General features: G+C 45.9%; 2 protein-coding genes across 2 annotated transcripts in view; one reads left to right on the top strand and one right to left on the bottom strand.

Annotated features, from left to right (window-relative positions):
• abhd16a (abhydrolase domain containing 16A, phospholipase) overlaps positions 1-3,276 on the top strand; it is a 15,408-nt gene extending 12,132 nt beyond the window's left edge. Inside the window, exons 17-20 of the mRNA XM_030784288.1 lie at positions 1,477-1,553; positions 1,940-2,038; positions 2,418-2,464; positions 2,837-3,276. Of these exons, the coding sequence (XP_030640148.1) occupies positions 1,477-1,553; positions 1,940-2,038; positions 2,418-2,464; positions 2,837-2,923 (310 nt within the window). The 3' untranslated portion in view covers positions 2,924-3,276. The remainder of the gene's footprint in view (positions 1-1,476; positions 1,554-1,939; positions 2,039-2,417; positions 2,465-2,836) is intronic.
• A 426-nt stretch (positions 3,277-3,702) lies between these two features.
• Positions 3,703-17,500, bottom strand: part of vars1 (valyl-tRNA synthetase 1) — a 20,808-nt gene continuing 7,010 nt past the window's right edge. Inside the window, exons 9-31 of the mRNA XM_030784506.1 lie at positions 16,986-17,150; positions 16,340-16,421; positions 15,912-16,031; positions 14,096-14,204; positions 13,921-14,009; positions 13,703-13,793; positions 13,490-13,614; positions 13,032-13,135; positions 12,580-12,738; positions 12,248-12,338; positions 11,914-12,019; positions 11,689-11,759; positions 10,958-11,083; positions 10,766-10,870; positions 10,473-10,541; positions 10,292-10,370; positions 9,974-10,101; positions 9,571-9,726; positions 7,620-7,829; positions 7,305-7,416; positions 4,936-5,114; positions 4,395-4,544; positions 3,703-3,940 (exon numbers count right to left, since the gene is read on the bottom strand). Coding sequence (XP_030640366.1) covers positions 3,872-3,940; positions 4,395-4,544; positions 4,936-5,114; positions 7,305-7,416; positions 7,620-7,829; positions 9,571-9,726; positions 9,974-10,101; positions 10,292-10,370; positions 10,473-10,541; positions 10,766-10,870; positions 10,958-11,083; positions 11,689-11,759; positions 11,914-12,019; positions 12,248-12,338; positions 12,580-12,738; positions 13,032-13,135; positions 13,490-13,614; positions 13,703-13,793; positions 13,921-14,009; positions 14,096-14,204; positions 15,912-16,031; positions 16,340-16,421; positions 16,986-17,150 — 2,695 coding nt within the window. The 3' untranslated portion in view covers positions 3,703-3,871. The remainder of the gene's footprint in view (positions 3,941-4,394; positions 4,545-4,935; positions 5,115-7,304; positions 7,417-7,619; positions 7,830-9,570; positions 9,727-9,973; positions 10,102-10,291; positions 10,371-10,472; positions 10,542-10,765; positions 10,871-10,957; positions 11,084-11,688; positions 11,760-11,913; positions 12,020-12,247; positions 12,339-12,579; positions 12,739-13,031; positions 13,136-13,489; positions 13,615-13,702; positions 13,794-13,920; positions 14,010-14,095; positions 14,205-15,911; positions 16,032-16,339; positions 16,422-16,985; positions 17,151-17,500) is intronic.

Genomic DNA, 17,500 nt, shown 5'->3' with positions numbered 1-17,500 from the left:
CAGTATCACTATGACTCCACTCTACAGTATCACTATGACTCCACTCTACAGTATCACTACTCCACTCTACAGTATCACTGCTCCACTCTACAGTATCGCTGCTCCACTCTACAGTATCACTATGACTCCACTCTACAGTATCGCTATGACTCCACTCTACAGTATCGCTGCTCCACTCTACAGTATCGCTGCTCCACTCTACAGTATCACTATGACTCCACTCTACAGTATCGCTACTCCACTCTACAGTATCGCTACTCCACTCTACAGTATCGTTACTCTACCCTACAGTATCACTATGACTCCACTCTACAGTATCGCTACTCCACTCTACAGTATCGTTACTCTACCCTACAGTATCACTACTCCACTCTACAGTATCGCTACTCCACTCTACAGTATCGCTACTCCACTCTACAGTATCGCTACTCCACTCTACAGTATCGTTACTCTACCCTACAGTATCACTATGACTCCACTCTACAGTATCGCTACTCCACTCTACAGTATCGTTACTCTACCCTACAGTATCGCTACTCCACTCTACAGTATCGCTGCTCCACTCTACAGTATCGTTACTCTACCCTACAGTATCACTACTCCACTCTACAGTATCGCTGCTCCACTCTACAGTATCGCTACTCCACTCTACAGTATCGCTACTCCACTCTACAGTATCGCTGCTCCACTCTACAGTATCGTTACTCCACTCTACAGTATCGCTACTCCACTCTACAGTATCGCTACTCCACTCTACAGTGTCGCTACTCCACTCTACAGTATCGTTACTCTACCCTACAGTATCGCTACTCCACTCTACAGTATCGCTACTCCACTCTACAGTATCGCTACTCCACTCTACAGTATCGCTACTCCACTCTACAGTATCGCTACTCCACTCTACAGTGTCGCTACTCCACTCTACAGTATCGTTACTCTACCCTACAGTATCGCTACTCCACTCTACAGTATCGCTACTCCACTCTACAGTGTCGTTACTCTACCCTACAGTATCACTATGACTCCACTCTACAGTATCGCTATGACTCCACTCTACAGTATCGCTACTCCACTCTACAGTATCGTTACTCTACCCTACAGTATCACTATGACTCCACTCTACAGTATCGCTATGACTCCACTCTACAGTATCGCTGCTCCACTCTACAGTATCGCTACTCCACTCTACAGTATCGTTACTCTACCCTACAGTATCACTATGACTCCACTCTACTCTCTCCATATCGACTATACTGTGTTCACTGTTCAGCTGCTCTCTGTCTCTGTTGTCTTCCACGCTGACTTTTTTCCACGTTGACCGACCCGGTCTGGTCTGGACTTCTCTGTTCTGTTCTGTTCGGTATGATAACTATAATAACTTTACTGGACCAGTTACATCTGTGTCACGTGCAGTCCTCTCTCTCTCTCTCTCTCTCTGTCTCTCTCTGTCTCTCTCTCTGTCTGTCTCTCTCTCAGGTATCCTAAAGTAATGACAGAAGACGGCATTAGGGCCGTCAGACACTGGCTGGCAGCGACAACACAGACAGAGGAAGGTGAGTGTCCTCAGTCTGCCAGCGTTTTTAAACCTTAAAACTTTAACGTTGTCTCTCTCCACTATCACTGTCTCTCTCTCTACTGTCTCTCTCTCTCTCTCTGTCTGCCAGCGTTTTTAAACCTTAAAACTTTAACATTGTATCTCTCCACTGTCACTGTCTCTCTCTCTCTCTCTCTCTGTCTTTTAAACCTTACTTTAATGTTGTATCTCTCCACTGTCACTGTCTCTCTCTCTACTGTCTCTCTCTCTCTCTCTCTCTCTCTTTTAAACCTTACTTTAACGTTGTATCTCTCCACTGTCACTGTCTCTCTCTCTCACTCTCTCTCTGTCTGTAGAGCAATAGTTCTGAGGTAGATTTTGACGTTAATCTCTCTCTCTCTGTAGTGTCTGTGTATAACAGCTATGAGGTGGATGATGATTGGTGCACGTCCGTGCTGTTGTCCTATCAGACGGACAGAGAGACGCACTTCCCCTGGAGCGTGGGTAAGAATCGCGCGTCGTTTCAGTCTTTCCCGTCTGTGGAATCCCCTGAACGTCATCAGAGCGTTCATCGCTAGAAAGGCGGGAAACGAAGAGGTTGTCTGACCTCGTAGTTCATACTGAGCCGCACAAAACGTAAAAAAAAACAGAGCTGACGTCCGAGTCACGACACACTTTCCTAACCCTTCAGCGCAGTCGTCGGGTTTAAGTGTCTCATTCATACTGGCATGAACCTGATCGTTAATATTGATCACTTTTCATTGGTCAGTGCATTGATTGTTAGTGTGACTTTATTATTAGCTCTCATAGCTGTGTCAGTGTTGTAGTAAGGTCTTAGTAAATGTGTATTTTTGTGTGTGTGTGTGTGTGTGTGTGTTTATAGGGGAGGACATGGCACTTGAAGGCAGAAGGCAGCTCGCTCTCTTCCTGGTGAGAAATAAATAAATGTTCTTCACATATGTTACGCACAGCACACTGGGTCTCTGCAGACTTTGTTTTAAACACACAAACCAACCTTTTCTCTCCTGTGTGATTTGTTTTATTGGTTAAATTTTGTTTCAGTAGACGTTTTAAACCTGCTGATTGTTTCCTCAGTGTCGGGAATGGTTCTCTCCACCTGAGAACAATGAGTTGTTTAACTTTACACCACAGATCTGAGATCAGTCATTTAACTTTACGCCACAGATCTGAGATCAGTCATTTAACTTTACGCCACAGATCTGAGACCAGGGTCTACTTTACGACATGTCTTAATGTCGACCCCCCTCTCTCTCTCTCCCTCCCTCTCTCTCTCTGTGTCAGGCGCATAGGTACCTGCGTAACTTTGAGACGACCCACTGCACGCCCCTGCCCATCTCTGAGTTTCACACTCCCTGGAGACTGCAGTAGAGAGGGAAAGAAACGGATGGACGGATGAGAGAAAGGGAGAGAGAGAGAGATGGAGGAGGAGAGATGTCATAGTGTGTAGCAGGAGCAGGAGTCGAATCGAGTCACGTCCTAAAAGGAGTTTTAAGTTGTGCCGTCGAATTATGAAGTGATGCCGTCGACTGTCTGGGTAAACGCGACACTTTTGTTTGTTTGGTCAGATGTTTGTTTGTTTGGTCAGACGTTTGCACGATTTGGTTCAAAGCTGGACATTTTGTTGGGGCCGGGGTGGGGGGGGGGGTGCGTTCCCTTTTCACTGGCGATGTCTCGTACGAACCCTTATCTAGGCTATAGATTTTAAAGTTTACACAAATGTCGGTATGTGTGTGTATAGACATACATACAAACACAAACACACACACATGTGAAATGGTCTTATGTTTTTTTGCGGAAAAAAAAAAGGAGTTTAAACGAGTGCGGCCCTCTCCTCTTTTTCTTTTTCTCTCGTTCTGTCCATCATTCGTCCCCCACTTCTTTTTTTGTGAGAAAAACGTGTATCTTAAAGTAATCATGGTTTGAATGTTATACTGAAAAAAAAAAAAAAAAAGAACAAAAAAAAACACACAACCTCGCAATAAAAACAATATTGAAAAACTATAGCTTTTGTTTTGTGTTTCTTTAAATTCTACAAAAAATGTGGGGGGGAAAAAAACAACATAAAACTACATATAAAACAGTTTGTACTTATTTCAGACAAAGCGTCCCGTTATAATCCACACAGACACCGTACGCTGACGTCAGTTCTTTAATTATTTAATGATTAAAGCAAATCTCCCTCATACAGTGATCCATTACATAAAGTCACAAAGGTCATATCTTTAAACAGAAAGGGAGGGGGAGGGGGTGGAGACAGGTTCAGTGAAAACCTAACCAATCACAGTCTAGAGCATACAGCAGGTGGGTGGGGCTTGGTTACATCATCCTTCTAAAGTTCTCAATGGCTTCCATTGCTTTCTGCAGCTCTGCTTGTGTCTGCCTCATCTAGAGAGAGAGAGAGAAAACAACACAGACAAGATGGAAAGAAGGAGAGAGAGAGACAGAGAGGGAGAGAGAGAGACAGAGACAGAGAGAGAGAGACAGAGACAGAGAGGGAGAGAGAGAGACAGAGACAGAGATACAGAGAGAGAACAGGGTTAGCAGTGAGCATCTTCCTGCTTCCCAAACCAGCGTGACAGAAAAACTCGTTATGGAAGAGCAGACGAATATGAACATTGACTCTACTGACAGCCCTCACAACATGCAGAGGAAACATTCAAGTTCTTCCAGTCAGAATCACTTTATTCACTTTTTTTCCCTCATCACATTCATGTGGACCACCCTTTGGGTTGAAGGTCTGTCACACACAGACACACACGTACACACACACACATACTCACACACACTCACACACAGACACACACTCCACCTCCTTTTTTCTTCATCTCTGTGTTTTTACCTTCTCGGCATCCTGCTCCTGGACTTTCAGCGGAACTTTCTCCTTGTAGTCGTTCTTGGCCATTTTCTCCTCCAGTTTCTTCACCTGTTTCTCCAGCTCGCCCCGCTTGGCCGTCAGCTTGGCCACCTCCTTCTCCGTGTCAATCAGACCCTGAAACAGCAACGTGTCGTGTTGTTGCTACGGAACTCGGCTTAACAACGACCAAACGACCAGTCAAAACGCAGCCGCAGGGCGTTTGGAGACAGCCTGGGCTGTTGTCATAGAAACTAACGTTTCCAGTCAAAACACGTTTAAATGTATGCTTCCCTTACAGCGGTAATTTCTTTTCTTAAATCTCAAAAAGACAGTATGTCAACAAACACTGTATGCGGTGTGTGTGTGGATGACTCTGGGTGCATGTGTGTAGAATAAATAACTTTATATTAAATTACACATTCGGACCAAACCTGTACAGATGATACAGATGATTCTCTTTAAACATAATGTGAAATATCCCACAAGTCTCTTTGTTCCCAAAAGCATATCCCAGAATGCACCTCACCTTGAGCAGGAGGTGGACGGTGCATTTATCAGAGGCAATGGCCACAGCGCAGCCTTGTGGGATAGCGCTGTCGCCCCCGGCAACGGCGTGGATGGACTGAGAGTACGAGAGCGTCTGAATCTGCATCTGGTATTTCTGTACCAGACCCACAGTATCAGAGTCTACACACTGCAGATAACCTGAGACACACACAGAGAGACACACACACGATATCAGAGTCTACACACTGCAGATAACCTGAGACACACACAGAGAGACACACACATGATATCAGAGTCTACACACTGCATATAACCTGAGACACACACACAGAGAGAGACACACACACGATATCAGAGTCTACACACTGCATATAACCTGAGACACACACACAGAGAGACACACACACGATATCAGAGTCTACACACTGCAGATAACCTGAGACACACACAGAGAGACACACACACGATATCAGAGTCTACACACTGCAGATAACCTGAGACACACACACAGAGAGACACACACACGATATCAGAGTCTACACACTGCATATAACCTGAGGCACACACAGAGAGACACACACACGATATCAGAGTCTACACTCCAGATAACCAGAGACACACACAGAGAGACACACACACGATATCAGAGTCTACACACTGCAGATAACCTGAGACACACACAGAGAGACACACACACAATATCAGAGTCTACACACTGCATATAACCTGAGACACACACAGAGAGAGACACACACACGGTATCAGAGTCTACACACTGCAGATAACCTGAGACACACACACAGAGAGACACACACACGATATCAGAGTCTACACACTGCAGATACCCTGACACACACAGAGACACACACACGATATCAGAGTCTACACACTGCATATAACCTGAGACACACACAGAGAGACACACACACAATATCAGAGTCTACACACTGCAGATAACCTGAGACACACACAGAGAGAGACACACACACGATATCAGAGTCTACACACTGTAGATAACCTGAGACACACACACAGAGAGACACACACACGATATCAGAGTCTACACTCCAGATAACCAGAGACACACACAGAGAGACACACACACGATATCAGAGTCTACACACTGCAGATAACCTGAGACACACACAGAGAGACACACACACACACGATATCAGAGTCTACACACTGCAGATACCCTGACACACACAGAGACACACACACGATATCAGAGTCTACACTCCAGATAACCAGAGACACACACAGAGAGACACACACACGATATCAGAGTCTACACACTGCAGATAACCTGAGACACACAGAGACACACACACATGATATCAGAGTCTACACACTGCAGATAACCTGAGACACACACACACACAGAGACACACACACACAATATCAGAGTCTACACACTGCAGATAACCTGAGACACACACACACACAGAGACACACACACACGATATCAGAGTCTACACACTGCAGATAACCTGAGACACACACACACACAGAGACACACACACACACACGATATCAGAGTCTACACACTGCAGATAACCTGAGACACACACAGAGACACACACACGATATCAGAGTCTACACACTGCAGATAACCTGAGACAGAGAGAGAGAGAAAAAGAAGGAGACAGAGTGAGAGTGATAGAGAGAGAGAGAGAGAGAGAAAGATTTGATGCTCTGTTTATGTTGTGTGATGTATGTGTGCTGAGATGAGATATTAGGAGACATATGAGATGAATGAGAGATTTTATATCAGTGTGCGATCTTGGGAGTTTGCATGTTCTCCCCGTGTCTGTGTGGGTTTCCTCCGGGAGCTCCGGTTTCCTCCCACAGTCCAAAGACATGCAGGTCAGGTGAACTGGAGACTCTACATTGCCCCTAAGTATGGATGTGTGTGTGATTGTGTTTGTCTGTGTGTCTGCCCTGTGATGGATTGGCGACCTGTCCAGGGTGTGTCCTTGCCTTTCCCAGAAAGGCAAGGACACCATAGGCTCCAGCTCCCCCCGCAACCCTAATCAGGATAAGCAGCTTAGATAATGAGTGAGAGTGAGAGAGTGTACGATCTTGTCTTTTTGGGGCTGTGTGTGTGTGTGTGTGTGTGTGTGTGTGTATCCACTGGTGAAGAAATGTTTGTGTTGAGGTCAGTTTACAGTCAAAATTTAATGACCTTCAAGGATCTGGAGACAGTTGGCTTTTAGTGTGTGTGTGTGTGTTGTGTGTATGTACTCACAGGGCAGGTTTTTGACAAGAGTGTGCGTGTGTGTGTGTGTGTTGTGTGTGTGTGTTGTGCGTGTGTGTGGTGCGTGTGTACTCACAGGGCAGGTTTTTGACAAGAGTGTGTGTGTGTGTGTGTTGTGTGTGTGTACTCACAGTCGGCCCGTGTTTTGGTCAGGTTGTAGTCAGCTCTCAGCGAGCGGATGGTTCTGACCACAGTCATCACAAACTCCATCTGCCGATCCACCTCCTCACTGTGCCAACAGAACTAAACAGACAAACAAATAATAAACAAACAACACAAAATCCATCTGCCGAACCACCTCCTCAACTCTGCCAACAAATTTAAACAAACAACCAATCAATAAGCGAAAACTCCATCTGCTGAGACGCCTGCACAGGACAGCAGCGTCAGCCAGTCCGACTAAACCGATCGCTGCTGGGTCACACCCCCTCCCAACCTCCTCTCACCTCTGAGGTCTCTGGGTAGGACGTAACGCTGATGCTGGGAGGGGCATCCTGAGGCCGTCGCCGTGGCAACCGCTGGAAGAGTTCCTCGGTGACGAAGGGCATGAGGGGAGACAGGAGGCGGAGTCCCACCTCCAGACAGGTGTAGAGAGTTTGTCTGCAGACGTCTGCCTGCCCTGCGTCTGCGCCACTCAGCACTGGCTTCACACACTCCTACAGAGGCAGAGAGACAGGGAGATGGAGTGAGACAGAGAGAGAGAGAGAGAGAGAGAGCGAACAAGAGTGAGTGTTACCACTTTTTGACTGACAGGGAACGGGTTCTTGCACTGGTTCTGCACAGGATTCTTTGAACCTTGGTGCCAAACCAGGCTGCGTGAGACAGTGAGACAGTGTTGCTACACCCAGCAGAAAACAAACAAACAAACAAACTGGACAACAGGAGAGTTAGAGTCTGGTCATGCAGGGCTGCGTGGAGTGAGAGAGAGAAGAGAAATGGAGAAGTGATGTGTCACAGCTGACTGACTGTAACCAGTAAGGGAGGACACCAGTACACTTTCCACAAAGAGAACTGATTAAGTTCTTATTAAGTATATTGCTTGGTTAAATAAATATACAAAATATACACGTGTGTGTACTATATATTAGTACACCGTTACACATATTGTTAAAATTATTAGCATGCGTACATTCATTGTTTTGCTCATTCATTGTTGTAGTTTAGCAATTTTTGTATGTTTAGATAAAAAATGTACTTTGATAGGTCTTTACTATAATCCCGTATGACTGGCTGATGTTCACGAGACGCAGTGTGTGCGCGCTCCTGAACGAGTGAGCTGAACGACGGAGAATGACATTTTTTTCGAGTGTTTCGAAAGTAGTTAATTCAATGTTCTTATACACAAACGTATACGTTTTTTAAAAAATGATAATATGTATAAGCGATAATCGAGAGAAATAATCGAGAGAAATACGGTGTTTACTCTGGTAAATACCTTTAGAAGCCTTCATTTAAAGCTGCTACCTGTTTACACGAGTGTAATAAGCTAATCGAATAGCTAAATCGGTGTCGGTTCACTGACAGGGTGAACGTACTTTCAGTTGCCTTTTTAGAAGCACATACGGATACTACTGGCTCGACTTTCAGAGTTTCTGACTTAGAAACGAAAAGACATAAGAGAAACCAGATATCGCCGTGGGCTATCCAGTATAGGTTCAAAGCTTCAAAGCTGGCACCGCGAGGTTGGAGGACATAGGCTAAACTGTGGGAGACACCGCGCCATCTTCGCTCGAAGAAAGACGCCAACGGTCGTCAAGTCGAAGAATAAAGACACGAAAGAGCGATGGACATTAACAGGTACCATCTTAAATTTTGTTTTACTGCTCGTTTAAGAGTTAAGCTGTCGTTTGTTTAGGGTCACAACGCTCACAAGCTGCGCCACAGGCCAGCGACGTTTTACTTTATTAAACTTTGGTTTTGTTGCCGCTGTCGTTCGCTAAAGAGGGAGAGGGAGAGAGAGAGAGAGAGAGAGATACAGAGAAAGAGTGTGTGTGCGTGTCCACTCTGTAAAATCTGTACGTGTGTGAATCCGCTGAAATATTTCAAAGTACCTTTTATCCGTTGAACTTTTGAGAATATTGTTTAAAAAAAAAAAGTCTGTGTGCAAAACTGGGGAGGAGAGACACAACAGAGTACCAAATTATATTGTTTTTTTGTTTAGTACACTTAACCAGGGTAACAAGGAGCAACTCATAGGGATCCAACCCAGGTCACCCGTGTTGAACGAGCCTGCCTGTGACCAAGGGGTGGGATGTTCCATAAAGATACACAAGTGAGCATCCCTGCTCCACCCACTGGCCAGCCCCAGCAAAAGGGCCAGAGGCACATCACAGGGAGAAATGCCTGGGCACAAAAAAAAACCCCAAAACCTCTCCTTGTGAGCATGCGTGTGCTTACCAAGTAGACGTCACACAGCTCATACAGCCAGAAGTTATAGATGGCTGTGGTGATTCCTGGGAAATCATACGCCTCGAACCCGCTACCACAGAGAGAGACAGCCGCACACAAACGGGACAGAATCCACCTGTCAGCCACGCCCTCGCGCCCACACAGCTGAGAGAGACAGACAGACAGTTAGAGAGAGACAGGCAGACAGACAGAGAGAGAGAGAAGGGATGAGTAGAGTATACAGTGTGTCTTTCTCCTGCTGTGGCATAAACACATTTTACAAATCATCACATTTCAGGAATATGTCATATGGACAGCACCACATAAAACACAACACAAAGCACAAAAGATCACTACCGTCATCCCTCTTCTATTCCTCCATTTGTCTGTTTTCTCTCTCTCACACACACACCTGTGCTTGGTCCCATGGTACGAATCCCTCTCCTAAAGTCCTCATGGCAAACTTCACTGCATTCCACAGTTTATTACAGAAATGCCTGTAGCCCAGAATCCTGTTTACATCCAGATTAATGTCCCGGCCTGAGGGGTGAGCAGGCAGACACACACACACATACACACATATAAGCGTACACACGCGCACACTCACATGCCAAAATTGGGTTTATATGGGGAGCATGAAAGTATTTTATCACCCGAGTTGAGTGGGCGTGTATTTGTCAGGTGGGCTTGTGATTGGCAGATTTGTGTTTGATTGACAGGTTTACATTACCTTGACTGGTGTATGCACACAAGGCAAATCTGAGTGCATCTGTTCCACACTCAGGGATTCCACTGGGGTAGTCCGATTTCTACACACACACACACACACACACACAGAGGGTAGAATTAGTGAAGTCCTTGAGGGAAACAAAGAGTGTGTGCAGACTGGAGTAATGGATTATGACGAATACCTGTCCTTGTTTGGCCTTCTCAATCTCGACCGGGTCCAGATTACTGTCCTGCAGCTGAGCATGGAGACCCTAAACACCCACAGATAGACAGACAGACAGATAGACAACACACACACACACACACACACACACAGAGGACTGTTCAGCATGTTTTTATATCTCCAGGCAGGAGGTTCTCTGATATCGTGATCCCACAGGCTTAACTCGCATCTGTTTTAGTTTTGGTCACAGGTGGTAAAATATTTGATATTTTGCTTGAAAACATACAAACAAATAAACCAATGTTTGTGTACCTCCAAAGAGATTCCAGTAATGACATCCAGTGGGTCTATGACATTTCCCAGAGATTTGCTCATCTTCCTGCCGTGGGCGTCCCTTACCACTGCATGCAGATAAACCTGAAACAGACACACACCGTAAACACACACACCCACACAAACACATGCATGTATAGTACACACACACACTCGCTTGTGTGCCAGTACCTCTTTGAAGGGGAGTTTGCCAGTGAGTTTGAGGCCCATCATTACCATCCGTGCCACCCAGAAGAACAAAATGTCATGACCTGTCTCCAGCAGAGTGCCTGGGTAAAACACCCTGAGGTCCTCACACTGCAGGAATACAGCACACATTATACATACACAGCAAAACACACTGAGGTCCTCACAATGCAGACACACAGCATACGTTATACACACACAGTAAAACACCCTGAGGTTCTCACACTGCAGGAATACAGCACAAGTTATTATACATATACAGTAAAACACACTGAGGTCCTCACAATGCAGACATACAGCACACACTACACACACACACAGTAAAACACCCTGAGGTCCTCACACTGCAAGAATACAGCACAAGTTATACACACACAGTAAAACACCCTGAGGTCCTCACACTGCAGGAATACAGCACAAGTTATACATATACAGTAAAACACACTGAGGTCCTCACAATGCAGGCATACAGCACACACTATACACACATAGTAAAACACACTGAGGTCCTCACACTGCAAGAATACAGCACATGTTATACACACAGTAAAACACCCTGAGGTCCTCACACCGCATGCATACAGCACACATTATATACACACCGAGGTCCTCACACCACAAGGAAACGGACACACAATGTAGAACAAACTAAAGTCCCCACAGCTTTCTCCACACATGGCAAGTACATCACACACACAGTGTAATAGAGAGCTCACCTCATTAGGCCAGCCAAAGATGGAGAACGGGAAGATTCCGGAGGAGAACCATGTATCCAACACGTCCTCATCTAACTCACACAAACAAACAGGGCAACAATGGGCGAAGAGGGAACACGAGTGTTGTTTTGTACAGAATGCAAATGTATAATATGCATTAGTGTGTGGGTGTGTGTATGTGAGTGTGTGAATATTAGTGTGTGTGTGTGAGCGTGCGTGCCTTACCCTGTCTGAGGGAGATCTTGTCCGCTGTGACATTGAATCGCTTGGCTGCTTTCTCTCTCGCCTCGTACTCAGAACGCCCACTGACCCAGTAATGACCGTCCATGTCCTACACACACACACACACACAGATGAGTTATACAAAGAAAGATACAGGTTGTATGCAGACAAACACACAATAATCACCATCAATATCTCTATCACAAAGAATATATATACACACACACAGAAATTCCAATCAACTGATTGGATACACACACACACACACACACAGAGACCAGTTATACAAAGAGAGACACAGGTTATATAAATACACACACACGCGCGCTGTCCTCACCTCTCCTGGTTTGACTGACGGGTCGTTCACAGTGACAAAATATGCGGGAATCCTGTGACCCCACCAGAGCTGTCGAGAGATACACCAGTCCCTAAAACACACACATACACACAAGTTATATAGACACATATTTATGCACATATACACTGGTCTCTACAACACACACACACACATATACACTGTCCCCAAAACACATACACACACACACACACACACACGCAAGCCCCCACAAAACACACAAAGAACTATCATTCCTAGAGACAGAGAGAGAAGATCCTTAGAAAGAGAGAGAAAGAGAGAGTGACAGTGTAAGAATAAGAGTGTTAGCTGACCTGATGTTGTCCATCCAGTTGAACCATGTTTTGAGGTGGTGATCTGGTATGATCTTCAGATGACCCTGTCTGACAACATCTGCCGCCTGTTTCCCCATATCTGCACAGTTCACATACCACTGCGGCTTCAACAGGGGCTCCACGATGTCCTTAGACCGGCTGACACACACACACACACACACACACGCACACAGAGTGAGACACTAAAGCGTATTCCTCTGTGTCTGAACTAAAGACATGACATGAGTGTTTTATACTGATGGACCTAAGACAGACAGAGTTTGACTGTAACAGCATGAGACGGACAGAGTTTGACTGTAACAGAGTGGAACAAGAGATATGACTCTGTGTCTATATGTGTTTGGGTGCATGTGTGTGTGTGTTTGGTGTACATACAACAGTAATATGTGTGTGTGTGTGTGTGTGTGTGTGTATGAGAGAGAGAGACTGACCTGCACACAGGTACAACCATAGGATTGTCTCTGATGTCTTTAAACTGGCCCATATCCTTCAGTGCCTTTAGGACAGCCTTCCTCGCTTCAAAACGCTTCATACCCTACACACACACAGAGGCACAGGCACAAATATTACACTTCAACACAGGCACTTCTTATCCTACAGACACACGTTCACACGAAACACATAATGCTCCACAAACCAGGCTGCGAGAGGCTGTGAGAGAGAGAGAGTGTGTGTGTGCGTGTGTGAGAAGGAAAGAGAGAGAGTGTGTGTGTGAGAGGGAGAGAGAGAGAGAGAGTGTGTGCGTGTGTGTCTGAGAGAGCGAGACAGAGAGAGTGTGTGTGTGTGTGTGTGTGTGTGTGTGTGTGTGTGTGTGTGAGAGGGAAAGAGAGTGAGTGTGTGTGTGGGAGACAGACAGAGAGAGTGTGTGTATGCGTGTGTGCGTGTGTACCAGGAAAGGCGGAGGAACGTTGATGAGGAGCCCGTTCTCATCCAGGATGTTGATAAACTCCAGGTCGTGTCTGACTCCCACCTCGTAATCATTATGGTCATGAGCAGGAGTGATCTTCACCGCCCCTAGAGAGAGAACCATGTCAGAGCAGCCGTTAATGAAGAAGTGAAGGCCGTAATCAGCACTGATTTAACTCTCTCTCTCTGTCCTCACCTGTTCCAAAGTTCATGTCCACAAAGTCATCGAACACCACAGGCATCTTCCGGTCACAGAACGGATGGATCACTGTCTTTCCTTTCAGGTGCTGAGAGACAGAGAGAGAGAGAGAGAGAGAGAGGAGAGACCAGATGAGATAAGACGTACGTATAAGACATAACTGGCCGTCAGGTGTGGAGTGGGCAGAGGTCTGAAGTGAGACGTCTGACAGGAACCTGGTATCTGGGGTCACTGGGATGGACAGCCACCGCTGTGTCTCCGAGCATGGTCTCAATACGCGTGGTCGCCACGACAACCTCCTCATCTGTGAGACAGAATGAACGTTAGAAATAAGTCATTGTGTCACTGTCGTACAGGCTAAATGTCTTGCTCTTTTCTTGTCCCTCTCACCTGATCCCTCTATCTTGTAAGAGAAAGACACCAGCACTCCAAACTCCACCTTCTCTTTGTACCCGGGCACTGGGAGCAGAGTCCTGCCTGTCAGCTCCTTCTTATCCACCTGCAAACGGCACATCACACACACACACACACACAAACACGTTATACACACACATCAAACACATTATACACACACACACACACATCAAACACCCACACACACACACATACACCAAACACAACACGTTACACACACACATGCACCAAACACATTATATACACACACACACACACCAAACACATTATATACACACACACACCAAACACGTTACACACACCAAACATGTTACACACACATACACACACAGACCAAACATGACTCGCACACACCAAACACATTATACAGACGGTGCAGTTTGAGGTTGTGGGCGTAACTCTATGTCTGAGATGGTGCAGTTTGAGGTTGTGAGTGTAACTCTATGTCTGCGACATCGCAGTTTGAGGTTGTGAGTGTACCTCTATGTCTGAGATGGTGCAGTTTGAGGTTGTGGGCGTACCTGTATGTCTGAGACGGTGCAGTTTGAGGTTGTGAGTGTACCTCTATGTCTGAGATGGTGCAGTTTGAGGTTGTGGGCGTACCTCTATGTCTGAGACGGTGCAGTTTGAGGTTGTGAGTGTAACTCTATGTCTGAGACGGTGCAGTTTGAGGTTGTGAGTGTAACTCTATGTCTGAGACGGTGCAGTTTGAGGTTGTGAGTGTACCTCTATGTCTGAGATGGTGCAGTTTGAGGTTGTGAGCGTAACTCTATGTCTGAGACGGTGCAGTTTGAGGTTGTGAGCGTAACTCTATGTCTGAGACAGTGCAGTTTGAGGTTGTGAGCGTAACTCTATGTCTGAGACGGTGCAGTTTGAGGTTGTGAGTGTACCTCCATGTCTGAGATGGTGCAGTTTGAGGTTGTGAGCGAACCTCTATGTCTGAGACGGTGCAGTTTGAGGTTGTGAGTGTAACTCTATGTCTGAGACGGTGCAGTTTGAGGTTGTGAGTGTAACTCTATGTCTGAGACGGTGCAGTTTGAGGTTGTGAGTGTACCTCTATGTCTGAGATGGTGCAGTTTGAGGTTGTGAGCGAATTTCTATGTCTGAGATGGTGCAGTTTGAGGTTGTGAGCGTACCTCTATGTCTGAGACAGTGCAGTTTGAGGTTGTGAGCGAACCTCTATGTCTGAGATGGTGCAGTTTGAGGTTGTGAGTGTACCTCTATGTCTGAGATGGTGCAGTTTGAGGTTGTGAGTGTAACTCTATGTCTGAGACGGTGCAGTTTGAGGTTGTGAGCGAACCTCTATGTCTGAGACGGTGCAGTTTGGGGTTGTGAGTGTAACTCTATGTCTGAGACGGTGCAGTTTGAGGTTGTGAGTGTAACTCTATGTCTGAGACGGTGCAGTTTGAGGTTGTGAGTGTACCTCTATGTCTGAGACGGTGCAGTTTGAGGTTGTGAGCGTAACTCTATGTCTGAGATGGTGCAGTTTGAGGTTGTGAGTGTAACTCTATGTCTGAGATGGTGCAGTTTGGGGTTGTGAGTGTACCTCTATGTCTGAGATGGTGCAGTTTGGGGTTGTGAGCGAACCTCTATGTCTGAGATGGTGCAGTTTGAGGTTGTGAGTGTACCTCTATGTCTGAGATGGTGCAGTTTGAGGTTGTGAGTGTAACTCTATGTCTGAGACGGTGCAGTTTGAGGTTGTGAGTGTAACTCTATGTCTGAGATGGTGCAGTTTGAAGTTGTGAGTGTAACTCTATGTCTGAGATGGTGCAGTTTGAGGTTGTGAGCGTACCTCTATGTCTGAGATGGCAGAGTTGAGGGTGCAGGACCAGTTGACGAGTCTTTTGCTCCTGTAGATGACGCCCTCCTCATGGAGCCTGATAAAAGCCTCCTGCACAGCGTACGACAGTTTCTATGCACACACACACACACACACACACACACAATATCAGCTCGATACCACAGACATGAGCTGAATGCATAAAAGGATACAATAAACTCTAAATAGATCAACTAAACATGTCAGGGTGTGACCAACAGAAATCAGCACAAAAAACAACCAAGATAAGCTCACAGAAGTGTTGATGATCAGCCCAAAAAAGATCAGCTACATTAAGATCCATATGACAGTTCAAGAGAGAAATTAAATCACTCAAGCGGAGATTAGCCTGGGCGGATGCTAGCGATCAGCTGGTCACAGATTAATCCTGTTACACTCACAGGGTCCATTGTGAAGCAGGCTCGATCCCAGTCAAGAGACGAACCCAGTTTCTTCAGCTGGTGGTAGATCCGGTCTCCTTTTCTGTTTCAGACAGGACGACACAATGACTCAGTCTCTGTGTCTTCATTCTCCTCTCTGTCATGCCATAACTCCTCATCTCCGTCCTAATTCATTCATTCATGTATCTGTCCTTATACATTCATCTATCCATCCATCATCCATCATACATACATTCATCTATCCATCCATCATAGCTCATTCTCAGGGTCTCTTACAGTTGGCTCCATATCTTCATATGAAACTGGTCAGTTAAAACTGAGTTGTGCCTTTAAAAACACAGTGGCAACACTTCACCACTCACTTCCTCTCTCTCTATCTCTCTCTCTCACACACTCATTCACTCCCTCACATTCACACTCACTCACCCAATTTACTGCTACATTTTCCTTTTTTGCCCAAACAGAATGACTAAAAGTTTATGCTTTTCATTTCATCAAGTCCAACTCTTAATCCACAGACTTTTTCATGTGTTGTTTTAATTCTTTTACTGGTCAATGACAGAAAGCTCTGCTGACCTTTTTATCGCCCCCCCCCCCCCCAAAAAAAGTTTCCCTGTTCTGCCATCCGTCCCTCTCTTGTACTCACTCGTTCTTCCATTTCCACACCTCCTCGATAAACTTCTCTCGTCCAAGGTCGTGTCTGGTCATCCCTCTCTCCCTCATCAGTTTTTTCTCCACGACGACCTGCGTGGCGATGCCAGCGTGATCACAGCCTGGGTTCCACAGAGTCATTTCCCCTCGCATCCTGTGCCTGCAGCACAGCATCATCAGAGAGAGACAGAAACAACGCATCATCAGAGAGAGACAACACGCATCATCAGAGACAGAGAGACAACGCACCATCATCAGAGACAGAGAGACAACGCACCATCATCAGAGACAGAGAGACAACACGCATCATCAGAGACAGAGAGACAACACATCATCAGAGAGAGACAACACGCATCATCATCAGAGACAGAGAGACAACACGCATCATCATCAGAGACAGAGAGACAACACGCATCATCATCAGAGACAGAGAGACAACACGCATCATCAGAGACAGAGAGACAACACATCATCAGAGAGAGACAACACGCACCATCATCAGAGACAGAG

This window comes from Chanos chanos, chromosome 9 (assembly GCF_902362185.1).
Source record: "Chanos chanos chromosome 9, fChaCha1.1, whole genome shotgun sequence".
Classification (NCBI taxonomy): Eukaryota; Metazoa; Chordata; class Actinopteri; order Gonorynchiformes; family Chanidae; genus Chanos; species Chanos chanos.
This window is presented reverse-complemented; position numbering and strand designations above follow the sequence as displayed.